The sequence below is a fragment of the Candida metapsilosis genome (genome assembly GCF_017655625.1).
Source record: "Candida metapsilosis strain BP57 chromosome Unknown scaffold1, whole genome shotgun sequence".
In the NCBI taxonomy this organism is placed as follows: Eukaryota; Fungi; Ascomycota; class Pichiomycetes; order Serinales; family Debaryomycetaceae; genus Lodderomyces; species Lodderomyces metapsilosis.
This window is the reverse complement of record NW_027138159.1, coordinates 2,277,482-2,303,537: the sequence shown is the minus strand read 5'-3', so window position 1 is coordinate 2,303,537 and position 26,056 is coordinate 2,277,482. Positions and strand designations below refer to the sequence as shown.

Sequence of the window (26,056 nt, the reverse complement as noted above, 5' to 3'; positions counted from 1 at the left end):
TCCTCTAAGTCCTCGAAAATTGTGGAGTTTTGTTACCTCATGCCGGCAACTCGAGGCCCTTTGTGTAAAATGAAAATAAGCGCTCTTTACTTGAAACAGTTCCGGCCCGATTGATCTAACTCAAGTGTTGAAATGATGACAAAAATGGCAATAGGTGTACAGGATGGTGTGTTTGCAAAATTGTTGAATTGGCTGTAGGTCAAAGTCTTTGTGTTGAAAAGTTCAACATATCTCAAGAATAAACTTCAATAGCCGTGCATCATGTAGCTAAACGGAACATTGCTTCCCATTCGTACCCCACTGGATCAACTTCAATTTCCTTTTTTTTTTGTTTTTTGTTGATCTGGAAACGATGTTGACTGAAATAGGGCAAGAATGGATAGAATTATAATAATTTGCAATTTTAAAGTTTTGTGCAAGTAAAACACCCCTTCTGCCCAACAATATTATTCTCTTGGTATTTTGGACAACACTTCCGAAGACTGATTTGTTACGTTCTGGTCGGAGTACTTTCAAGAAGTGATACATAACTTAGAGAATGCTCCACTGTCATGTCAAATAATCTTCCACTCAAAACACAGTATTGTTGTTGTTTTACCTCCAGGTGGTCAGTACCTCTGGACTTCACACTTCCATCATCGTGCTATTTATTTCTCTTTTTTTTTTTGCAACTCTCTTCCCCACTCAAAAAAAAAAAAATAAAAACGTACGAGCAATGTACTTTTTGTGAAAGTATAAATGAAACAGCCAAACGTTTTGCTTTAGTTTCGGGATAATTATCAACTTCGGAATCCTCGTTTGGAGTTGACAGTTTATACGAAATTTGATGCGGCCATGTGTAAGTTGGTATACAAAAAGTTGAATTGCAATGGGGTTGTATTTTGTTGAGTTACCGCCTTAGCTTTTTGTACATTCACCTAGTAGTTGGGATAAGAGCTCTCCCAGAAAATGATACAGAACAGAGTGTGCTACAATTTGCTGGTACCACTAACAACTGGTCACATGGTGAACTGAATCTTTTATAGAACAACAGTGCAGAGGCATATCTTCACTACAATGTGGCTTTATATACAACCAGATGATAAACTCAAATAAGCAATTTTCTTATATTCTAAAACTATTTTCATATCAAATAAGCAACTAGTCAAACACTTTGAAGTACAAAATATGAAAAAAAAAATCAAAATCAAAATAACCCACTAAACACCAATTAACACCAACTAACACCTACCCCAACAAACTCCCTCTTCCATCTTCTATCTATCAACTATCAACTACCCACCTATCGCTACCGGCTCTCCCTTTTTCAAATGTTCAATTGCCGTCTTATCCAAATCTCCAGTATTTCCACATATATCACACTTTAACCTCTTGGAATAGTAAAAAGGGAGCACAGGGATAAAGAATAGTGTAACGCAATTGATGGTACGTATAGCGTGGGCACTTTGGTTATGACAACGACCGCAATAACAGGAGACATTACCTACGTCTGGTAATTGTTTGTTGAATTCTTGAACTAAAAATGAGGGAGATGTTAGTATGAGTGGCTTTTTTTGCAGAGCAATAGCTCGAGGGAACGCTTCTTTAAGATGAATTTGATTGATGGGATAAGTAAAGTAAGGTTGAAGGTAGGTCTCTGACATTCTCGGATTTGGCATTAACAACCGCCACATTTCCAATGTTCATGACAAGAGTTTTAAAATAGGCTCGTTCACACCGTCCCTCCGAAGCTAATCAGTCGAATTCATCAAAGATAGGTAATACATACATCCAATAAGGAAAAAGCAAAAGTCCATCTTCTTTCTTTCAAATTTACTTTGTGAAGCAATGCAAGGTTTAAAAAACGGAAAAAGGTGGCTTTGTTTACTCTGGAATTGAAAGTATTCGTGTAGTTTTTCGACCGATGATACTTTATGATATTGTTGAGTAAGTCTATGCTAATACAGTGTGATGTATTTAAAATCTCTCCAGATATTTCTTTTTGAAGGATAAGTTTGGTTGGTTATCTTTTGGTATGGTATTTTGAATAATATTTTATTTTCTGTCAGCCACTTCTCTCGAGTTGAAAAAATTGCGTCTTTTTTATAATTGCTGCTTTTACTATGACAACAGCGACCATAAAATACTAAAATACTCTTGTATTCGCAAATAGATAAATAGCTCTATCAACTATGACTAATGGTACTGCAATTTAAACAGACAGCTTTAATCTATATACAGGATCACTTGGAAAACTGCTACTTTTCCAATTAAACAAGTCAATTGGTAGCAATTCACTACTTTATCACCATTAACTGACTAATTTCGCATTGAAGGTTCCACGTGTACTACTTACTTTACCATTTTTATAGTATTTCAGAACATATGTGTCTGGAATTGAGGTTTTTTTGGGATATAAGAAGGCATGCCATTTTAGTCGTAGAAAATTTTTGAAAATTTGTTCGAAATTACTGCAAAAAATCTATCACAAATGTGATTCTCAAGTATACTTGAAAATTCAGTTAAAGAATCTGTACTTCCATTGAGAGTATACCTTATGAGATCCTTTGCCTTCAACTTCATTCATCAATATACTATAACCAGCCTACTTTGCAGCTAAAATAAATATGGTCGTGTATTTGTGTCAACTTTCGCGAAACTATCTTGAGTCTAATTTTTACCAACGTCCAAATGGTAACCCGGGCAGCATCAGTCCTACAAAAAGATCAACACCACACACTAGGATCATCACTGATCCACCCAACATATATTCTCATAATACAGGTCTAGTGATACTTGAAACACAAAGTTTTTTTCCCTAGATGAAGTTTTCCCATTCGATACAATTCAATGCTGTACCGGAATGGTCGTCAAAGTATATTGCATACACGACTTTGAAAAAGTTGATATATTCATTACAAAGAGATAGTATAAGGAGAAATTATGGCGATGTTGATGATAATGCGGACTTGGAAGAGAATGCTCGTTTAGTTGGTGAGCATTATTCGAGTACGACGACGGCACATTTAGATGATGATGATGATAGCAATCCGATTAGAGTGTTTGAAGCAGCATTGAATGCTGAATTGAAAAAGATTGATACTTTTTATAAGCAACAGGAACAGTTTATTTTCAAGAGTATTGATGATTTGGTTTATGATATTGAAGTTTTTGAGCTGGAGATTGCTGAGAATTTGGAGCATTCATCGAAGAAGTTTAAACCTAGACATGATAAGGGAAGACGTTTTTCTGCAACTTCTCAAGATAATTATGTTACCAATACCACTGATCCGGATACAGAGTTTACTCAAGGTGAAGGTGATGATGATGAAGAAGATGAAGAAGCAGAAGCTCGTCGTGCTGTGCAGGAAGAGAATTATATCGAAGAGTTGGAAAGAGATCGTGTGCTTGGGTCACAACAACAACCACGAGGTAGACAAGTTAAACGGATGGGATCAACACCGGTGATTAATCGAGGTGGTTCTAATAATGGATATGAATTACACAGAGCTAAATCAATTGAAGATCATTTGAATTCACCAAAGACACAAAAATTGTGGGATGATTTGACTAATGTAACGACAACTGATAATAGATTACCACCACAATTGCTCCTTCTTACTGAAAGTCGAATTATTCTTAGAAAGAGAACAATTGGATTGTACACTACATTATCTGAATTGAAGTCATATATTGAATTGAATCAAACTGGGTTTAAAAAGGCATTAAAGAAGTTTGACAAGTCTTTAAATACAAATATTAAGGAATCTTATTTGAATTCGTTACCAGAAAACTCCTACATTTTCAAAAAAGATACCATTCACAAAGTCAATGAGAACTTGGAATCATTGATTAGATTATATGCATTGATTTGTAATCATGGTCATGATCTTGAAACAGCAAGACAAGAGTTGTCGATACATTTACGAGAACATGTTGTTTGGGAAAGGAATACTGTGTGGAGAGATATGATTGGATTGGAAAGGAAAACTTATGCTGCTAATTCAAAATTAGTTGATAGAGCTGAGGGAGCCACTAGTGATAAAGAAACTGATTTGAAAGCAAGTGGTGGAAGTTTAAGTTCATTCAATATTTCAATACGAAATCCAGTGCTTGTCAAGTTGGTGGTTATTGCTATAGTTACAACATTTTTACTCAATGTGTCACCATTTGATGATGATGCACAAAGGAATTGTTTTGCAATGTTGGTGTGTGCTTCTTTACTTTGGGCTACTGAAGCAGTCCCATTATTTGTAACTTCATTATTGATTCCATTGTTGATTGTTTTCCTCAATGTGATTAAGAATGATGATGGGTCAATAATGGACTCTATCGATGCATCAAAGTTTATATTAAGTACAATGTGGAATTCAGTGATTTTATTGTTGTTGGGTGGTTTTACTTTAGCCGCAGCATTGTCGAAATATCATATTGCTAAATTGATATCAACATGGATCTTATCTAAAGCAGGGACTAATCCTTCAGTTGTTTTGCTTACAATTATGGGAGTTGCTTTAATTGCATCAGCTTTTCTACTGAATGTGGCTGCACCAGTTATGTGTTTAAGTTTGATTACACCATTGACTCGTACTTTACCTAAAGGATCGCAGTTTATTAATGCATTGATTTTGGGAATTGCATTGGCTTCAAATGTAGGAGGAATGGCTTCTCCCATAGCTTCACCGCAGAATATAATTGCCATTGGTGCTATTGAACCACAACCATCATGGGGCCAATGGTTTGTCATATCAATCCCAGTTTGTGTATTGACATTGTTGTTAATTTGGATCTTTTTGTTGATTACATTCAATTGTAATTCCAAAAACACTCATTTAGTGCCAATTAGGATGATTGATGATAAGTTTACTGGTATTCAATGGTATATTCTGATAGTTTCAGTGGGGACTATTTTGTTGTGGTGTTTTGCATCTAAATTGACGGGTATTTTTGGAGAAATGGGTATTATTTCATTAATCCCCATGATTTTATTCTTTGGATCTGGGTTATTGACAACTGAAGATTTCAACAATTATCCTTGGAATATTGTTGTATTGGCGATGGGTGGTACTGCATTGGGTAAAGCAGTAGCTTCTTCAGGATTATTAAACACCATTGCTGTTGAAATACAAAAGCAAGTTGAAGATTTCTCATTATTTGGAGTGACTTTAACATTTGGATTATTAATTTTAATTATGGCTACATTTGTATCTCATACAGTGGCAGCATTGATTATTATTCCTTTAGTACAAGAAATTGGAAATAATATGCCAGAGCCTCATCCAAGGTTATTGATTATGGCTAGTGCATTGTTGTGTTCAGCAGCTATGGGATTACCTACGTCTGGGTTTCCTAATGTTACTGCTATATGTATGACTGATGAGTTTGGTAAGCCGTATTTGACGGTTGGTACGTTTATAACTAGAGGTGTGCCTAGTTCATTGATTGCATATGGAATAATTGTTACTATTGGGTATGCTACAATGAAGATTATCAATTTTTGAAAGAGGCATCTGTGTGTGTAGTTTATTTAAAGCATAATTTAGTGAAAGTTTTGCAACAGAAAGTGATATGTTTTCTGTTCTAGATGTAGTGTCGTGTATTGATAAGTAATTTTGCGACAATGAGAAATGAAAAAAAAAAAAAAAATCGCTCATTGCACAAACAACTACTCAAATAAGAAAAGTACAATGACATCATATAGTTACATAAGTTCCGAGAGTTATGTATATATATATATATATACTTTTTACCTCCGCCCTTTTGGTTATGTTTTTTGCCTTCCGAATTTAAGTAATGATACATATATATACACTCCCCACTTAAGATATTATTAAGACTGAAGAGAAAAACATTGTAGATTTATATCTTTCTGTTAAATCTCTCTATAAGATCTAAAATCTAATCTGATAAATATAATATATATTCTTTCGCTTGTTATGCCTTGTTTGAGAAATAAACCATACTTGTTTGTCACTGTTTATGCCTCGGAAGAAAGAAGAATTAAATTAAAATTAAATTCCGTCTTTATTTTATTTTACTTTTTTTTATTTCTTTTTATGTCACAAAAACAATTTCTTTTTTTTTTATTTTTTTATTTTCTTTTCAGAGTTGGGCGTTTAAATTCAATAAAAAGCATTTTTTGTTTTTTATTTATTTATTTGGAACTCTATAAATATAAAATACCAAATTTTTCTAATTAATTGACATAGAGTAATTAAGTTGAATGGATAATCTTTTATTACAACTTAAACAACTCATTACTAATCAAAATATCATCACCACCACTACAACCCATTCACATCTAGAGCAACAACAACAACAACTCACTGAATTAATTACCCTTCACCCTTTACTCAAGTATATCCCGCAATCTTTACTCAATTATTGGTTTAAAAAGACTCCACTGCAAAGAAACACTTTACTATTACAAACATTCATTGCTAGTTCCATTGTACTATACATCCTCCTTCCATCACTACTACCTGACAACAACAGTAGCAGCAAAATGTTTACTAAGCGCCCAGATAAACACACCACGGGGTTAATCAACTTACGTAATGATTGTTTTGCAAACTCATCATTACAAGCATACTCCTCATTACCATCCTTAACTGAATACCTCAACAAATTCATCACTAGTTTCAACGATTTAGTCAATTTCATCAACTCCCACAATATCAATACTGATGAATTGATAAAATTAAGAAATGAACACCACAAGTCCTTATCTAGTGGCAAATTTAAATCATCAAATCAAAAATTCGATATCCCTTTACATATAGCCCTTGCATCAATGATTAAGAAATTACAAGAGACACAAATGACATCAAAAACCATTTCAGTTTGGACTTTTTTACATGAATTGGAGAAAATTTTTAATGCCAAAATCTCAAGAAGTCAACATGATGCTCAAGAATTGACTCAATTGATTAATGAAACTTTGGAAAATGAAAATTTAAAATTGAAAAGTTTCCACAAGTTTATTACTTTGCATTTACATCAAATTGTGCCCAAGGGTGATCAACCTCTGCCTCAAGATTATACGATATTGGAACTGATTTCAGTACCTGAATTCCCTTTTGATGGGTTGATTTTGAGTCAAATGACTTGTTTGACGTGTCATGGAGTTTCAAAGCCTACATTCTCCCCATTTGTCATGTTGACGTTGCATTTACCTTCACAACCTTTGGTTAAATTAGAAACGTTATTGGAGGAGAATGAAAGTGAAACGATTGAAGGATACCAATGTATCAAATGTAGATTGGATAAGATTGTCGCTAATGAACGAGCATATGCTGAAAACCATAATGGAGAAGCAAGAAAAGTCGCATCAGCACAAGAAGAACAATTTTTACAACAAATTAAGGAGTTATATCAAAACCCACAATTGTGCATTAATGAAGACTTGCCTGAACTATTGGAAGATTACATCAAATCTTACAATGTCAATGGAATTGACATTTCGAAAATCACCTCAACTGTGGCTAAAAAATCACAAATTTTAAAACCACCAAAAATTTTCGGCTTCCATTTATCTAGATCGGCATTTGATGGACAATCAGTAACGAGAAACTCATGTCGTGTTGAGTTTAAAGATACAATGACGTTATCTATCGGTAAGGAATATGTTGATCGTTTGAAATATTTCCAATCTGTTATACAAGATGATGAGGAAAAGTTGATGCATAAGTTGACTTCGTCCGTTTTAACTACTGATGAAAATGATATGGAGGATGAAGATGTGCAACGTGATGATTTTGAAGAGAAAGGACCAGCGGATGACGATGAGGAGGATATTACTACTGATGAAGGTAAAACTACAGATAACGCCACCACTACTGAAGACGATGACGATGATGACGATGACGATGATGATGATGATGGTAATGACAACGACAACGACAACGCATCGTCAGTAACTAGTGCCGAATCCGCCGCTCAAACAATGACAACAGCAACAACATTGAGAACCGGTGACACACCAATAGTAACCGCACCACCAATAATCAACTCAGCACCAATGTCAGAACAACAAACGGAAAAATTGAGTCATCATTTCCGTAAATTCAAATTCAATGATAATGACATTTACAAGTATCGATTACGTGCCGTCATTAAACATTTGGGATCACATGCTCAGGGCCATTATGAATGTTTTAAACATAAGCCACTTTATGTTAAAAATAGTGATGGCAACATTTTCAAATTGTCGCCGGAGATTATGGACTTGTCGGGAAATATCCATTGTGATGCAACACCAGTTGATTCTGTACCAGTGGAAGATAAACTTGCCAATGAAGCAGCAGCAGCCCAAAGCAACAACAGCAACAATAGCAACAGTAACTCCGCCTCCTCATCATCTGGTTTATCCTCACTCGGTCGTAAAGTCTCACTTAGAAAACTGAGTCGTTCAGTTAGTGCAGGATCCGATAAAGATGATGATGGATTACGCTCGAAATTCTCAAACTTAATGGGCAGACGACCATCAGTCATTCAAGCCAATCCTAAAAACGTGGAAGAAATCTTACACACTGGGTTACATACACCAGCAGAGATTCTCGTGGAAGATCCATTAAAGGGTAACAACTTTGAAAATGCGTTTGCTCAACATAATCTCAAAGAACAGCAGCTGAATCTGTTACAAGTACCAGGCACTGGTGCTGGTGCTGGTGCTGGTGGTGCTAATAGAGGAGCTCCGCCATCTGCAGCATCCGCCAATCGTCAACATCCATTATCACATGAAATCAATGGTGATGAATCATCCGATGCTCCAGTAACTTCAACGACTTCATCTTCTTCTGAGCCACGGAGAAAAGTCAAAATGAAGAAGATCAGTTCTTTAATTTCAAATCCGTATTGGAGAATCAGTGATGGTCAAGTTAGTGAAGTTTCATTGAATTCGGTCTTGGCGGAAGAAACTTCTGCTTATATGTTGTATTATGAACGTGTTGATAGAAAACAAATTAAACGATCACATCGTAATTAGATAAAATGTGTGTTTAGATGTCATTTAGAATAGAGAGTGTGATACAATTTTGTACTGAAAATTTACAGATTTCATTTTACCTCCTATAATCCCCATCCCATGTCATTAATTCGTTTCTAAATAATTATAAACTAGTTGTTTCGATTCCTTATCAAACAACTGCACTTCCAAGAAATAAAAATTGACAATGTCAGAAATACCACCAACACCTTCACCATTTGTCATCATCATTCGATTAGTCAATACTGGCAACAACTCCGACTTGGTCACCTTCAACAACTGAATAACTTGTAAAAACAGCTCCACAGGCAAAACACAGCCCATTTGTAATACTTTATAAAATTTAATAAAAAGCATAAATCGATCAAGAATTGATTTCGTAGGTGCATAAGGTACAGCATCAATCAACATTTGCAACATGGTTGAAACTAGCTGATGTTTGGATTCAATAGCGTTGGCATCGACAATTGTCTTCATTTGTTGTAAATTGCCACATGCAAGTAATGAACTAGCCATGTGTTCAAGTGAGACAAACTTGGCGGCGTCATTGCATGCAAATCTCGGGTGTTGTAATGAATCCAAGAACTTGACAAATGACAACAACTCAACAACTTGTGGGGACATAGATGGATAGTTTTTATCCAAAATGTCTCTAGCTCTAACTCCTGACTTGATATCATATTTGATTTGTAATTCAATAAGTTTAGGGTTCTCAAGAGAAACAGGCGAAGTTTCCAACACTTTGGCAAACTCACTTGTGCCAGTTTCAAACGCAGCTTCAAGTGCAAACAATTGCACTTCTTCAGATTTATCCTTAATTAAAGCACAGCATTTGCTAATTTCTTCAAATTTTCCCAGTTGTTTCAAATAGTTGAAATACTCAACTATCCAATTCATATCCACGTTGCGCAGATATGCCAACTCAAAATCAAAGTCACCGGTAACAGAAACACTCGATTGAAACAAAGTCATCAACAAATCGGTGCTGAATATGTTTCCACGACAAACAAATTCCAAAATCTCTCCATTCACTTGCTCGTCGTTAAATGAAATTAATCTCTTCAACAAGGCCAATTTCGTCTCTTCTTCACACTCCAACATCCAAAATCTATCCAACATCGAACCAACATTAATCCTTGACAAGTACTCATTCATGAAATTTTGATTCAAAAGCGCACTCCAAGTCTTGATATCAAATGTGAAACCCTTTTGGAATAAATCAATAAATGAAGAAGCTCCTTTATGATAGTTTATATTCAACAAACAACTCAAATCTTGATCAAAAGAAATCTTGACTTCAGCTACTTCACAATGAGGTATATTCAAATACCCACACGTCTTCTCAATAGCAGCCGTTGTTGTAGTCAAGTTGCCAACAATTTCTGAAAAGTGCACCTTCAATTGAGTCTTTAATTCAGCAACATCATTAGTCAATTGAATATAGTGATTCCCAACATCTTCAAATTGATTGATCAAATGAGCTTCAAAATCAGCAACTTTGAGCAAAGTCTGTTCATCTGCACCTGAATACAACAACAAATGACGAGCAATAACGCTGAGACCATAAAGGTTATCCATTTGAAGATCAAACTCTTCAACAGCTTTAAATGGTAATGTTGAATTCATGAGTAGTTGCACATTGTAATTGGAAACACTGGCTACTGCTACTTCATTATTTGCCAATTCAGGTGGAACAGCAATAGTCAAATATTGAACAAATTGAGACACAAACTCATTGATGTGAATTGAACTTTGATAATGCTTTGATTGAGCTAATAACAATTGATGAAGCAATCCCAAGTAATATTGATTAAAGAATTCTCCTTGTGATTTGGTATTCACGATTCCGTTATTCAAATAGCCCAAAGCCATACGGAATACTTGGTCATCGCCAATCAAGTGCTCCTTCAACATAATCTCCTTAATCAATTGGAAAACTCTCTCATGGTCACCTTTGCAGATGGCAAGACCAAGAAGCACGTCACGACAGCATAATCCGTTTGCATCCTTCATCATGTCTATGGTAGATGTTGATTGGAAATCTACTCTCAATGCAACACGGTTGTACAATTGCCACATTTCATCATATTTATCAGGAAACTCTTGCAATCTGACAATTATAAAATTGTAAAACGATACAGGCAACTCAGGCAAATATGATACATTTTGAAACTTCTTCAACAAGTCCAAACACTCAACCACGCCAACTTGATTGGCATAAGCTTTCAAGAATGTAGCAATCAAGTCACTCACTTGCTTCTTCGATGGACGAGTGGCGAATTGTAGTGAATCTTTATAGTCGATTAAAATATTATCCAATAATTGACAAGCATTACCTAATTGGTTATTGTAAACCAAAGCATTCATCATGGATTGATAGACAGCAAATTCATCAACACTATCCAAATTCTTAATCTTGTTATACGTGCTTTCAATAATTCTGTATGCGTCTTGTTCATTGTACGCTTCTAATTGAGGCAAGAATGCAGAAAATTCCAATACGTCAAGATAATAACTTGCTTCATTGCAATTAGTTTCATTCACCATCTTGACATAAAATTCCAAAATTTGATCACTCACAATGCTTGGATATGTCTTTGATAAGGTGACAACCTTGTCAAAAATACTCCTGAAACTAACATGTTTAGTTGATGATTCAACCAATTCAAATGCAATTTGAGCAAACTCTTTAGCTTTTGATGAAGTTTCTCTGAAATCAATATCGTTTGCGCAAGAAACCAGTGAACATTTGATAGTACTGTCTAACATTTCATTCACCACCAAATTGAATGTTTCTTCATTTGGCTTTAAATTTGCATAAAGAATGTCTTGGTAGACAGTAAGTAAATTGGTTAATTTTCTCTCAATGGCTCCTACGTTAGCCTCATTATCAACCGGTCTATCAATGATTGATTTCAAAACAATATTGTACAACTCCACCGTGGGTAATGTCAATTCATTGCGCTTGATACCTTGGTATAATGGATATATTATGTTGAGTTCTTTTTTATCAGATTGCCTTTCGAAAGCATTAGTTATTTGTGTTATTTGTGATTGTAAAAAGCTAGTCTCAAAAGGTTCCTCTTCGAGACCTCTCTTAATCTCAGGTGTAAGAATTTGTGAGGTTTTGGTCAATTGTTGAAAATGCGAGTGTGATGCAGTGGTGAAAGATCTCTTTGAAAGTCCAATTGAGAAGACACCGCCATCTGTTGGGGACATCGAGAAGTTATGTGAGCTTGAAAGACCAGATGAGTGGAAACCTGCTCCATTGTTGATAAAGTAGGCAGCTGGTTTCGCATAATACAAAGATGATAACCTGTTTGTCGCTGTTTTCAAATTATCCAATCCAATTTGAGTATCCTTTATGGCTTTGGATATTATAAATTTAGCTGCAATTCCTAGTAGCAAAAGCTTCACATGGAATAATCTTCTGAAATGTCTGTGTGAATGATTATGACTCCATCTGTGACCCTTGCACCTACTTGACCAACGATTGTCACGGTGACGGTGATGGTGATGCCTGCATGCACTCATAAACATGCATTGTTTAAACTTTGTCCTATCTCCTTGTTCCAACTGGTCAGTCATATACCGTCTAGTGTATTTCTCATATGCTTCTTGACGATCTTTTCTGTCACATTCTTGATTATACATGGAAAAATAAAGTCCATAATGACCATCAGCAATTCCCATAAATTGTGAATGACTAGTGGAACCAGTCTCGGCTTTAGTCCACCACCTAGTTCTATGAAAGAAGTCATACCGTTTCAGAAGTCCCTGATAGTAATAACTGGTATTTAAATAAGGAAAAGATGCTTGGAAAAATGGTTTGCGATATTGATTACGACAAGGATGTTGAATTCTTGCCTGGCGAAGTCTAGTTGAAAGCCTAGCTAAGCGTATGAATGATGGGAATACCATTGCAAGTCTATAGGTCTAATGTATTCCTGTGGGTGTGTGTAAAATTTGATTTGTTGTGGTGTGTGTTGCTAAAAGGTTTTGGTTGGTTTCTTCAGATCATAAGGAATATATATATATAACTATAATATATGTTGAATATGTGTGTCTGTTAGTACTTCAACTGTGATACAATATGTAAGTAGATGAAGTCTAGTAGTATATAGGTCTGAAGAAGAAAACCCTTTACCCTTAGGTGTATGTGTGCTGTTTTTTTAATTGAATTGGTGTTTTATGATAGGTTTAAAAATTGAGTCTAGTCATTTTTCTCTTTGTTTACGCAAAAAGAGAAAAAAAAATTTTTTTTTTTTTTTGTTTTTTCTATACTGCATATAATACTTTAATGGAATATAACGGAAATGGGGAGGAAACCGTTAGAATACACACACTACAAAGAACCAAATGTATATATATAACCAATGGGAGAGACTTCATAGTAAAACACTAACTACTCCCATACAAAAGAAATACACATGACTTACGAAACAATCGCTCCAGTATTGAAAGAGAACTGAATCGTATCATAAAGTAGTACCTGCAGAAGTCTTTTTTTCTTTTTCTTTTAGATCTTAGTCTCCTCTTTTTGAATCTGTTCTTTGATTGGTTGGTCTAAATTTACGGAATCTCAATCCCTCTCTTTTACATTGACTCTCTCTCTTTTTTCTTTTTAACTTTTTCAACTGCGAACTCGCGCCCGAAAATTTTACATACGGAGTTTAAGTTCTGATACACGTGACTCGGAGTTACTTCCCAATTGAGATTACATTATAAATCTCCGTAATTCAAGTCCTGATTATTCGTATATAAAAACCCTATATCAATGTTCTATTAATGATAATTCCAATGCACGTCTTAATGCTTCATCAACTTCTTCGTCTTCCACTACATCGATAACCTCTTCCTGCAACTCAACTTCACCATCGCCCGCTTCCACTTTAGAAAGTTCCAAAGCTCTTTGCAAATCGTCATCTGCATCTGTAGCAGTAGTAACCCCAACATCAACCTGACTTGAGCCATTACTATACATATTCTCACTCATTGCCAATGCAATTCTCATTTCCTCTTCTTCGTCATCATATTCAGTACCATTATACCTATCAAACAATTCTTCTGTTCTATTTTGAACATGTAATTGTCGATGATACTCATCCATTCCATCTCTGATCTTCTTCTTCGACTCATGTTTCCCATGTGATCCTATATTCACTTGTTTGGCTTTTTTAGAACTGGAGCTTAATCTCCTACTATTAATCTTTCCAAATTCAAAATATTGCATCACGTCTCCACAAATAATCACTCCATTAGTATCTTGTTGATCAGGGTTAAGTTTCACATATTCAACCAGTTTCGGATAATGTTGCATATGATCAAATCTTTTAGGAAACTTGATTGAAACTTCTCGTAGAAACTTACCTGTAAAGACATCATATATGCATGTTAACCCATTATAACCCGATACTGCAATAACTGAAGCATTTATAGCAAATGTAGAAACAGCAAGTAATTGGCCATTCAATACAGCATTATGTATCCTACCCAGAATCTTTTTATGATTCAACTCAGGAATGAATCGTAGTTGTGGTTCAATCTTATAAGTTGAAATTTCACGTACATTCCAAACAATAATACTACCATCACTTAGTAGATTCCCACATAGTAACCCATCTCCACCAACAACATTTAAATTGACATTATTCAAACTTGTTTTGGTAACAGTTTGTAGTTGTGTTTGAACAATTGTTTCACCATCATTTTCAAAATCTAGTTTCCGTATACCAGTACAATGGAAATCATAAACTCGAATACTCTTGTCGTGACATATGATGATATTTTCTCCACCAAAATCAACATTTAATGAGCTTCTCAGTTGGATAAGTTGTTCAACATGAATCGCCTCCTCGTCACAAACTGAAACATCTAAATTTGCATGTCCTAACACTTCCAAATTATCAAATTTCAACACATAAACCGACTTGACAGTATTGACAATAATATGCTTGCTAAAATCAGACTTGATATTCAACACACTGGAATCCAACTCCACTTTATTCTTAAGTTTACCATGTAAGCCCCAACACCTCAACACCCCATCAACCAGCCCACTAATTACATCCACAGCAGCACCATTCTTGTCAACATAAGAATTAATAATGACACTACTAACAGGACTCTTCTCCTCCTCTGGCAATTCAAAATTAGTCATACTACCACGCTGACTAATTGACGTACTAATAATCAAGTTTTTCACAACTATACCACCATTCTTTTTCCCCATTACCAAGTAATTAAAATTCATATCAAAACTCAAAATATCCATATTCATCATCCCAGGTATAAAACTTTGTGTTTTGCCACTATCTAGATTACCAAAGCTTATATTACCCAGAAGTTTATCAAATATGGCTAGTTTATTCATCTTGAAATCACATAAAGCCAACCCATTCCCAGTAGTTCCAACTTCACTATTCACCATTTGATAAGTTTGATGAGTAGATATACCCCGCTTCCAATTACGTATAATCTGTAACCTAGCAAAATACTCATTCATCCAATTCGATCCATGCGTGACACTAGGGAATGAAGATGCTGTAGTCAAGATGCCAAATCGGTTTCGAAACAGTTTGATCCATGTTTCTTTGTCATTGATCACATGGTTCCATTTCTTGCAAACTAGTCGTAAACTGTTTAATGACGATGGGTCTAGTTGGGAAAAAGCGTGTATTAGTACCTCGTCTGGTAAATCATTGATGAATATCTGTTGTTGTTGATGTACAGGTTTGGCGTGATTGATGGTGGTGGTGTTGCCTAAGTTATCACTGATAACTTCTGATCGACTCATTTTGAAAAAGAATAGAGTCTCTTAATTAAACACAGTTTGGTTCAGTATGTAAAACCTTTAAAAAAGAGAAGGAATACTTTGATGGGTATTTGCCATTAATGTTTATTATGACCCGCGTGGGAGAGATGAAGAACAGAAAAAACCCGAGAGACAGACATTTAATGAATGCAAACACAAAAACAAACAGCAGTAGAATTTGCAGCAACAGAAGAATAAAATTCAACACCAAACACCCTTTAAAACTATATAATCTTTATAGAAAGGAGCTTTTCGATTTCTCAAGAGAGCTACTGCGCTGCTCAGACTTTACTGACAGTGCTATCTATTAATGAAATCTGAACTTACTGTTAACAATTCGTATTCTGGCGCTTAACTGGCACGTGATGAAGCAGAATATAATACCTATAAATTTGAATAACTCAAAGTAACTAGATCTCATAAGTGTACTGATCTACCAAATCGTCCTAAACATCGTCCCCAAGCTTGATCCTATGTTTTTTCTTTTTTTGTGGAGTCAAAACGACTCAATCCAGAGTGAAAATTGGAAGAGAAAAAAAAAAAAAAATTTTTCAACCCGAGTATCCGCTTGCATACAAAGAAAGGGTTTATTGGGATTTATAGTCATGTCTGAAGTGGAGAAGAATTCACAAACCACCCAAGGAGAAGCAGAAGTCCAAGAACAAGCTCCTTCTCCAAAGGAGCTTTTGTTGAAAGTACAATTACGTCAAGTCATAGTAGCCTCCAATGACAATCAATTATCAATCAATTCTCACTATGATGAAAATATCGCCGATTTAAGGCAAACGTTAGCAATGTTGCCTCAAACTCGAAACTTGACCAACTACTCAGTCCATGTTCATGACGTTGATGTTGAAAGTCTTGGAGAAATTGTCTCATTTGCTGAAATTATTGAAGCTTTACAATTGGGAGATGTTGAGCAGTTGCATGTGCAAATAAGGGCCAAGGCATACAATTTGGCGGCAGTTTATGAACAGATTGCCAAGTTTAGAGATATTATTGGTCTTCATTTTGTTGATCGTACCTCTAGTGATGTTGGTGCTCAAGGTGGTGTTTCTAGATTTAATGGAATTGAATTGGATGAATTAAAAGTTAAGGAAGAGGAGGCGCCAAAGGAGAGCAACGGTGATGAGACTGCAGAAGCTACAGAGCCAACACCATTGTCAAAAGAAGATGAAGGGAAATTGGCGCCACTTGTTGATGAGTTATCAGTTGAGACTGGTGCTGAATTAATCAATCAAGCTAAATTTGATAAAGTTAGTGAAGTTGTGAAATTACCAATTAGATCACTCAGCGTTTCTCAGTGGTCTCCAGTGCCCACTTATCAAAAGAATAAAGGCGATCTTTTATATTTGACTTTACAAACTTTGGAAAATGAAACATTCAACATTACTTGTCACTTTTCGGGATTCTTTGTTAATAAATCATCAACTGTCAATTTCAACCCTGGTATGAAGGTTAATGAAAAGGGTAAATTTTACAAAAATTATTTGTTATTTGATTTAGTTGCTTCATTATCACCATTATTCACATCAACAATTGCTGATAATGAACTCAAGTTGGCTCAATCGACAGAATACCCAGAATCGTACCTTTTGCCATACAATTCATACCTTGCTCATCCATGGCTCGTTGATGAATCTAGCTTGAAAAACACTCCTGATTTATCTAGATCTCAATTGCCATTAATCACCAATGGAGTAGATGGATCTGATTTCATCAAGGAATGGAATAATGAGTTCCAAAGTATTAAAGAATTGCCATCTTCAACTTTCCAAGAACGTATTGTTCGTGATAAACTTCTTCAAAAGTTGTTGTTTGATTTTAGTAAATCGGCCACTGAGACCGCGATGCATATAATCAAGGGAGATATTGCTCCCATGAATCCAACTGAAGAAGAAGACAAGTATATTTACTTAAAGAATGGGGTGTTTTACTCTACTGGAGCATCAACTGTTGATGGGTTTGAACAAACTGGTGCTGAAGAAGCTTCAAGATATGTAGCATCTAAAGATCTTGCTGGGGTGAAGATTGTCAATAGACATGACATCAAGGGTTTATCTACATTGCTCACTTGTGTGGTGGACTACATGGGGAAACGAGTAGTTTGTCAAGCTCCAGTTCCCGGCATTTTGGATGCCACAGTTGGTGAAACTGAAGAAGGAGAGATTCAAGAGAAAGTCAAGTACGGATCCGCATCGGATGGAAGCAGAATACTTGAAGATGAAACTTTTGTCGAACCTTTGAAACAAGTTGGTGAATTATTCCATTTAAAACCACACAAGGTTAAAGTCTCAAATGAGATTGAATCGGCAAATGAATTGGTGGTTTCTAAAGATACTAAAGGGCTAATGGGTACTGACGGAAGGAAATATGTTATTGAATTGTATCGTACTGTGCCTCGTGATGTTGAATTTATTGAATCGAATTTCAATCATGATGAAGGGAAGAAATCGTATCCTCATGGAGAAGCTTTACTTAGACATGAAGCAGTCAATGAATGGTGGAAACGTAAAGTATCTGCTCTTTTCAAAGCCGAAACTGAAAAATTGGAAAAGGAAGGTAAACTAAACTCGAAAGAGGATACAGAGAAAGGAGAAAAGCCCCAAATTGCCTTACCTACTGACCAAGTCGTCTTTAACCCTGATGCATTTTCAACTCCATTTGAATCAGATACTGATCGTGATGAAGTTCGTGAGATTTCCAAGTTTGTTAAAGAACATTTGATTGAAGAGTTTTTAGATGGTGTTAAACAACAATTGCCGCCATTTGATGGGAAACAATTGACTGAGCAATTGCATAGACATGGTATCAATATGAGGTATTTGGGATATATTGCTGACCAGTTGGTTGTCAAGAGGGATGAGTATAAGAAAGAGATTGAGAAACTCATTGTTGAAAATATTGAGTTGACTGAAAAGGTTAAAGAGGAAGAAGAGCAAAAGAGAAAAGAGGAGGAAGAAAAGGCAAAGAATAAAGAAGAGGAAAAGAAAGAAGGTGAAGACGGTGAGAAGGAGAAGGACAGCAAGGATGAAGAAGAAGAAGAATTCACCTCAAAAGCAACTTACGAATTAGTTGTGGCCAACTTCAACGCTACATTTACTGTTGCCATTCACCAAATGATTGCTAGAGCATCCAAACACATTTTAAGAAAATTGATCAAGAATGTCCCAACATACCTTGTCCCATCAGCAGTGGCCCATTTCCATAATTGTTTACTTGGTGGTGCCATTACTGAACAACCTAAAGTTGACTTAGATGAATCATTTGCAAATTTCTACTCAGAAGACGAGTTGTCATTTACTAAGTTGAGTCATAAGGAAGTATTGCAATTAGTTGTTGATGAAGTTTACTCTAGATTTAGATTCCAGTTATCTGGTGATTGGATCAATGAAGTTGTGCGTAAACCGCAATTGTTGAGAGAAATAGCCTTGCAATTTGGTATTCAATGGAGATCGCATAACTATGCATTCACAAAGAAGGAATTTGAAGATGCAAAGGATCAAATACAAGTCGATGTTATTGAAAAGAGACCAACTTCATCATCATCATCTTCATCCAAGAAGTCCAAAAAGAAAAACTCTCCACATCCACATCCACAACTCGTCACCAAATCCATCAACCGTGAAACAACATTTGTTGCCGACGACATCATCTCCTTCACACCAATAATCAAGGACTCATCATACAAATCCACCATAATTGATGAAATCTTTGCCTCGGCTCGTGCCCAACTCGTTTCCGGAGATAAAGAAGTTGGTATATCAATGTTTACTGAACTAGCAGCCATCCATGAATCCATCTACGGCAAAGTCAATCCTGAAACTGCTAAATTCTACACTTTATTAGCTCAAGTTTACCAAGAATTGGGTATGGATTACGATGCCGCTTTGATTGGAAGGAGAGCCGTTGTTTTATGTGAACGGTCATGTGGATTTGATAGCTATGATACCGTTACTGCCTACATGAACCAAGCGTTTTTCGAAGCTGGTAATGACTTGTGTTTGAATTCGTTGAAGTTGTATAAACAAGCTATTGATACTTGGTCCTTGGGTTATGGAATTGATCATCCAGCAATTATCAATTCTTTGCTCAATTCATCGGAATCATTAACCAAATTGAAACAATATGACTTGGCCAAGAAGTTGTTGATGCAAGCTTTGAAATATAGTCAAGTTTTAAATGGTGAAGACTCGGAAATCACCGCCTTGATGTATTTCCGTATTGGAAATGTTATCGTTTCGGAAAACAAAGTGGCTCAATCTCAAGAATACTTTGATGCTGCATATAGGATTTTCCAAAGAGTGCTTGGACCTAATGATTCAATGACGAAACAAGTTGCTAAATATCAAGCCAACGTGGCCTTGTTTGTGGAATATACCAAAGCGCAAGCTGCCAAGGAGAAAAAGTCAGCTTCGGCAAATGCACAAGCTAGGAAAGCATTGCAGCAATCTAAAGTTAAGTTTCCAGCAAATGCAACTGCCGGTAGCGTTGTTGTCAATGGTAAGCATGCTAATGGAAAGGGTCATCATGGACATTCGAAAAAGGGTCAAGCTCCACCTCAACCTGATCCTTCCATTGCCAATAAATCGGTTGATGAGATTTTGAACTTTATTGAAGGTCGTAAAAAGGTGTCTTCAAAGAAGAATAAAAAGTGAGGAGGACAGAGACGTTTCTATTGTATATAACGATTTTGTAAATAGACGATATTTTATCCACGTATATCTAATTCACAGAGTCTTTCTCATTTGATTATATACATGTTCTATCTTATCTATCTTCTTTGTCCTCTTTACCCTCTTTGCCCTCTTTCTCATGCATGTTATCTTCCTCAGCAACTTCAAACTTTATTGAAACGTTACGAACAAATCGATCATCTTGTTTAATCAAATCAGTCAATGTCTTTTCATACCGATTCAAACTCAACAAGTCAATCAGCTTATTGTCCGTCAACAACACAAAATTGATATTAGTATTAGCTCCAGAAGACAATACCGACAATTGCTTCAATTTAAACTGATTCAATTCAACCTTACTTTGCAATTCATGAGTTATGATATTTTCAACTTTATCATACAAGGCCAGCCCAGGCTGTTCACCACGATCAATCAATTCATACCATGCTTCTTTCAACGTATCCCAACCAGCTTTAATAATCAATACCGATACACCCATTCCACCAATTGAATCCAACCAGGCAATGTTAAACAAGACCCCACCGGCAACTGTAAGTAATGCAACTATAGCAGTTAATGAATCAACTCTGTGATGCCATGCATTAGCAACTAGGACTTTTGAGTTTGTTTCAACGGCAATTTTCATGGTTTTTTTATACAAGAGTTCTTTGGCAATGATGGATCCGGCTGCTAACCAAGCTGCATTAATGTTTGGTATTTCTCTGTGAGTGGTTAATTCGGAACCAGTAGGAGTTTGGGCGTGAGTGTGGCCGTGGCCCGAAGCGCCACTACCAACACCAAGATCAGTATGGTTATGGCTATGGCCAATGTGTATACTAGCGGCAATTTCATACATTTGAGCAGGAAGTACAAATTCGAAAATTTGCAACAATGAAGACCAACCAACGGAAATACCAGCAAATAATAAAATGGCACTAACAGTAAAAGACCCAATAGTTTCAATCTTACCATATCCAAATGGGAATTTAGTAGGTGTTCCTACTTTAGCTGCGACATTAACAGTGGCTAAAGTTAAGAAATCAGCAAGCATATCACTAACTGAGTGAATGGCATCAGCAACCAATGCTTGGGAGTGGAAGACTACTCCTCCTATACCCTTTGATATTGCTAATGCGACATTGACAATGAGACCAATCCAAGTGATTCGTACTGCTGGGTTTGATTTTATTGATGAGGCACCAGCAGCTAGGAATTCATTAGGTTCATGGGCTGAGTGGTGGTGGTGTAATATACTTCCTGGACCGGTATGAGAGTGGGAATGTGAGTGGGAATGTGAGTGTCCATGATGGGAGTCCGATGCGGATGAGTGGGAGTGAGAATGTACTTCATGGGATTGTGAATCATCACCACTATGTGGTTGCTGTTGTTGTTGTGGTTGTTGTTTATTCTTATCTGATTGAGACATTTTCTGATGCAGTTTAGTTATAGTCGAAAACAATTGATGGTGTATTATAAATGGTTTACTGTGTTGATGAGAATATTTAGTTGCAATTGATGTATATATTGAGTTGTAGTTGTTACTGATGATACCACTATTATAGTTTCTTCTTCTGTTAGATGTGATTGGAGATAGTAGTAATAGATATCTATATAACCTTGGTGTTATACTAGTAGTAGTAGTACTATTGACTATTGATAACTGATTGGTTATTATCATCATTGAATATGAAAAAGTTTTTCTTTTGGATTTTATTTCGTATCCGAAATTTGGGGCAAGGTGAAAAATTTAACAAATTGATTTTGGTGTCACGTTTAATAATGATTGTACATCTATGTTGATGATTGTGACTAGTGGTAGTAGTAGTAGTATATGCAATATGTTGGTATTCTATAGGTAGGTACTATATCTTTCTATTAGTAATTACTTTTGGTAATGATATGTCTATGTGAAATTTATATTTTTTGTTTAAGTTTTGTTTGGTATTGTTTTGTACAAGCGCTTCCTGATTTTGCTATATAGACTAAATAGGTTTTAGAGCCTCATATCTACATCAATTCTTGAAAAGTTCCCCATTTTTGCATAACAGTCTTACCTGTAGCTTCTTATATAAAGTGCATAGTAGTAGTCCACAATGAACGAAAAATCGAAATAGTTGCAAGTGAACCCCCTAACTTTTCCTTTCTCAAAATAGTTGACTAAGTAGCTTCTTAGCATCTTGATTGCTCAACTCATCATCCTCATCATCTTCATCATCTTCATCTAGCTCCATTTTATCAGTGCCACTTTTATCTTCCCCACCCACATGAGCATATCCCGATTCATTCGCTTCATTCAACAGTTTCTTCAACTTCTCCAACTGAATAGTAGTATACATCTTATCCTGAGCCTTAAACAACAACTCCTTCAACTCAGCAGAAGCTTGTCTAATATGCATATAATTACACATCTCCCCCCTCTCGCAACTATTTGTATCATAAGCACGACAATGAGCATAATGAAAATCAGTCACTGGTGATAAATCACTATGCACTGGACGACCATTGAACCATTCTTGATTCAAACTAGTGTTAACCATTGACGCATCGGACGCTTTTGTAAATTGAACATAGACATTACCATTTAAATGATTGTTTTCATTTTCACAAACAACTAGGTCATACACTTGACTCATTTTGGCTAAATGTATGAAAATATCTTGGTAGAATAAATCAAATTGTTCTTGAATTTGCTTTTCTGATAGCTCCTCAGTTTCATTCTTGTTGAGCTTGGGGTTTTGATACAAGTTGGCTAGTAGTAGGGTCTTTGATGTTGTTGGTTTTATATGCTTTTTGGAACATTTCTCACCATGGCGACAAGCACCAATCTTGTTGTAAAATGCACATGTTATTACTGAATCGTTAATGTTACCCTCGCTATCGGTGTTGTTGTCGTGATATCCTCTTGGTTGATAATGACTCCCACGACTGTTGTAGCCGCCACGGCCGCCCAGATTGTAGTGGTTACTGTTGTTGTTGTAGCTATTGTAGTAGTTACCTCTTCCTCCTCGATCGTATCTTCTTGGGGCGTAACTCATCTTTAACTTGTTTATATAGGTGATACGTCTCTTCTTCAAGTGATGGCGTCTATTGAATTTTTTTTTTTTTTTTGTGCTTCAAGTGCGGCCTTTTGCCTCGAGATTTTGAATTTGCACCCATCAGAGGTTCCTACGAAAACATATGTTCATCCACTACCTCATTCAGTCATAAAAAAGCAAACTATATTACAATATTCACTATGCTAACTCCTTCTTCTCATCACCAACTTCACTTCCATCTTCAATCACATCTACATCATAAACAATATCAGCCTCATCGAGAATATGTCTAGGTCCAGTGTACCACTTGTGAGCATCAACAACGTACCATATGGTAACAAGTAACATAGGACCAAAATACACCAAAACTGTCCAATTCATCTCCTCTGGATGAAGGTGCTTACCTTTGACATTGGGGAAACACAAGATTGGAATCATCATTGTTACAAAAGCAACCGATAACCAACCAATTGGCTTTGAGAGCTTGCCCAAGTTCCATGGTCCTGGTTTGAATGTATTTCTAGCAACTGTCAACTTAAGCAACGTAGGCAATGTAAATGAGATGAAAGCGGCAATTGCACCCACTGAGAAAATAGCTCCCATTGCAACATCACCAGCAAATTTCAAAAGAAGTAGTAATTCACCAATTATAATATTGAGTGCAACTGCATATATCGGAGTATGAGTAACTGGATTGACTGTTTTCCAAATTTTCGAACCTGGTAATAGTCCATCTCTTGAGTAAGCAAAAGTTACCCTCGATGAAGTTAACAAACAATTTAATGACATGAAAAAGGACGAAATTGCCGTAAATGCGGTTGAAGCAACCACCAACTTGTGTTTCATTACTTGAATCATAAATGAAACAAATGGTTGACCTAGTCCCAATGGATCCTCAGCAACTTTGGAAATACTAACCAATGTATATGCAATTGCAATCATGAAAAAGAATCCAATTACTCCACCAACTACACTTGTCATTACAATTGCTCGTGGTACAGCCACTGCTGCATTTGAACATTCTTCAGCTAAATGGAATGGTGAATCATAGCCCGACATGACCCAAATCACACCCAAAAATGAAATAAGAAATGCCAAACCTTGAGGCCAATCAGTTTGATTCTGTAATGACCAAGCTACTCCATTTGGATTAAACTTGGTAGTAACTCCCTCATTCAACTCCATTCTTTGGTTCCCGCCTAGAATCATGACAAATACAATAATCAAAAATGCAACATTACACCAAGCAGTAAATGAACAAAACTTTGTCACATACTTCAACGGCATCGAACACATAATCCCACATACAATTTGAATCCCCGTAGATAATCCAAACACATGTCCAGCTTTAGGCGTATACGTTGGAGAATTGAATGAATATAAAGCCAACATCAAACTAGCACAAGTTGAACTAACCGCCGGCGACCCTGTGATTTGACAAAACCAGTTCGTCCAGTACGCAAACCACGATAAAAAAGGTTTGTATCTATCTGGTGCCAATTGTGACGTTGCATAAGGCGCACCAGCCGAACAGGGGAACGCCGATGATATTTCTGCCAAAGATAAAGCCACTGATGTGATGAATATGATGGCGATTATCCATGGCAATGGAGACATTCCAATCACCAATTGTTGATAGTTGAATGTGGCTGCTACCGATGGTAATAACCCCAACAATGAAAAACTCATGCCGAATAATGACCAAAGCGAAAATTCACGTTTGAGTTCTTGTTTGTACCCCATTGCCAATACTTTTGCTTCATCTTTGTCTACTTCATGATCGACATTTATGATTATTCCTCCTTGGCTTGTTGGGGAGAGTGTTGATCTTATGTTGAGGGCTTCTGTTTGACCTTTGGATTTGACTGATGAGATTTCGTTATTCATTGGTAGAGATAGTGTGAAAGGTGTCGGGGAGAGGGTTGAGGGTATCTGATAGCTCGCTCCTTGGAGAAGGAGGAAGAAGAGGAAGAAAGAAGAAGAAGAAGAAGGAAGGAACTTGAAAAGTTTTTACGGATTTACCATTATAACTAAGACATCTCTTTAAATATAGAGACCATGTGTTTTTTTAATGAACGGCATTAAGAATGAATGAAATTTTTTTCTTTTGTGTGTTCTGTTATAATTTCTCCGTCATTGTTGTTCTTCTTTGTTCATTGTTCTTCAAATTGATGCCTTTAAGTCTCGTGTGATAAGAAACAAAACCAAATTGCCTTTTAATTGAAAAAAATACAAAAAAAGTGGGAGAAGCCTGTCTTTCAGGTATTTGAAAAGTTGTATTGTAACATGTATTGCTTTAACATTGCCAAGTACTCTAAATGCGCTCAAAAAAGGTTAAGGAATGCTAATCTTTTGACATATGTCTCTTTTTCAATTTGGCGTTCTCCCCCTCCTTAAGAAAATGCATTAACAATAAAAAAAAAAAAGAAATTTAAATTGTCTATTCTTACACAAAGTATTAAACAATGATAAGCACATCACAAATTTAGAAAGAGTAAACCAATACATCTATATTCACAAATACATTGTATGATACGTGTGGCCAAAGGTTTCAGTGGTTTACTTA

The 26,056-nt window shown here is 36.0% G+C and overlaps 8 protein-coding genes across 8 annotated transcripts; 3 read left to right on the top strand and 5 right to left on the bottom strand. All coding sequences in view use genetic code 12, as the record gives it.

Moving 5' to 3' along the window:
- Positions 1-2,801: 2,801 nt before the first annotated feature.
- PHO91 (Pho91p) lies at positions 2,802-5,480 on the top strand (the record flags this gene model as incomplete). Its single annotated transcript, XM_067689746.1, has 1 exon — positions 2,802-5,480. One exon carries the CDS (start codon positions 2,802-2,804, stop codon positions 5,478-5,480), a length of 2,679 nt encoding a protein of 892 aa, XP_067551065.1.
- A 722-nt stretch (positions 5,481-6,202) lies between these two features.
- Positions 6,203-8,965, top strand: I9W82_001041 (putative ubiquitin-specific protease; the record flags this gene model as incomplete). Its single annotated transcript, XM_067689745.1, has 1 exon — positions 6,203-8,965. The coding sequence occupies one exon, from the start codon at positions 6,203-6,205 to the stop codon at positions 8,963-8,965; it is 2,763 nt and encodes a 920-aa protein (XP_067551064.1).
- Positions 8,966-9,070: 105 nt separating this feature from the next.
- Positions 9,071-12,886, bottom strand: RPM2 (ribonuclease P; the record flags this gene model as incomplete). The annotated part of the gene is made up of 1 exon (XM_067689744.1): positions 9,071-12,886. One exon carries the CDS (start codon positions 12,884-12,886, stop codon positions 9,071-9,073), a length of 3,816 nt encoding a protein of 1,271 aa, XP_067551063.1.
- An 853-nt stretch (positions 12,887-13,739) lies between these two features.
- Positions 13,740-15,761, bottom strand: I9W82_001039 (SCF ubiquitin ligase complex subunit; the record flags this gene model as incomplete). The annotated part of the gene is made up of 1 exon (XM_067689742.1): positions 13,740-15,761. The coding sequence occupies one exon, from the start codon at positions 15,759-15,761 to the stop codon at positions 13,740-13,742; it is 2,022 nt and encodes a 673-aa protein (XP_067551062.1).
- Positions 15,762-16,384: 623 nt separating this feature from the next.
- On the top strand, positions 16,385-20,437 carry I9W82_001038 (translation initiation factor 3 subunit; the record flags this gene model as incomplete). Its single annotated transcript, XM_067689741.1, has 1 exon — positions 16,385-20,437. One exon carries the CDS (start codon positions 16,385-16,387, stop codon positions 20,435-20,437), a length of 4,053 nt encoding a protein of 1,350 aa, XP_067551061.1.
- A 112-nt stretch (positions 20,438-20,549) lies between these two features.
- Positions 20,550-21,881, bottom strand: I9W82_001037 (uncharacterized protein; the record flags this gene model as incomplete). Its single annotated transcript, XM_067689740.1, has 1 exon — positions 20,550-21,881. The coding sequence occupies one exon, from the start codon at positions 21,879-21,881 to the stop codon at positions 20,550-20,552; it is 1,332 nt and encodes a 443-aa protein (XP_067551060.1).
- A 718-nt stretch (positions 21,882-22,599) lies between these two features.
- I9W82_001036 (splicing factor SR family protein) lies at positions 22,600-23,490 on the bottom strand (the record flags this gene model as incomplete). Its single annotated transcript, XM_067689739.1, has 1 exon — positions 22,600-23,490. The coding sequence occupies one exon, from the start codon at positions 23,488-23,490 to the stop codon at positions 22,600-22,602; it is 891 nt and encodes a 296-aa protein (XP_067551059.1).
- Positions 23,491-23,688: 198 nt separating this feature from the next.
- Positions 23,689-25,377, bottom strand: I9W82_001035 (GPT1; the record flags this gene model as incomplete). The annotated part of the gene is made up of 1 exon (XM_067689738.1): positions 23,689-25,377. The coding sequence occupies one exon, from the start codon at positions 25,375-25,377 to the stop codon at positions 23,689-23,691; it is 1,689 nt and encodes a 562-aa protein (XP_067551058.1).
- Positions 25,378-26,056: the final 679 nt, after the last annotated feature.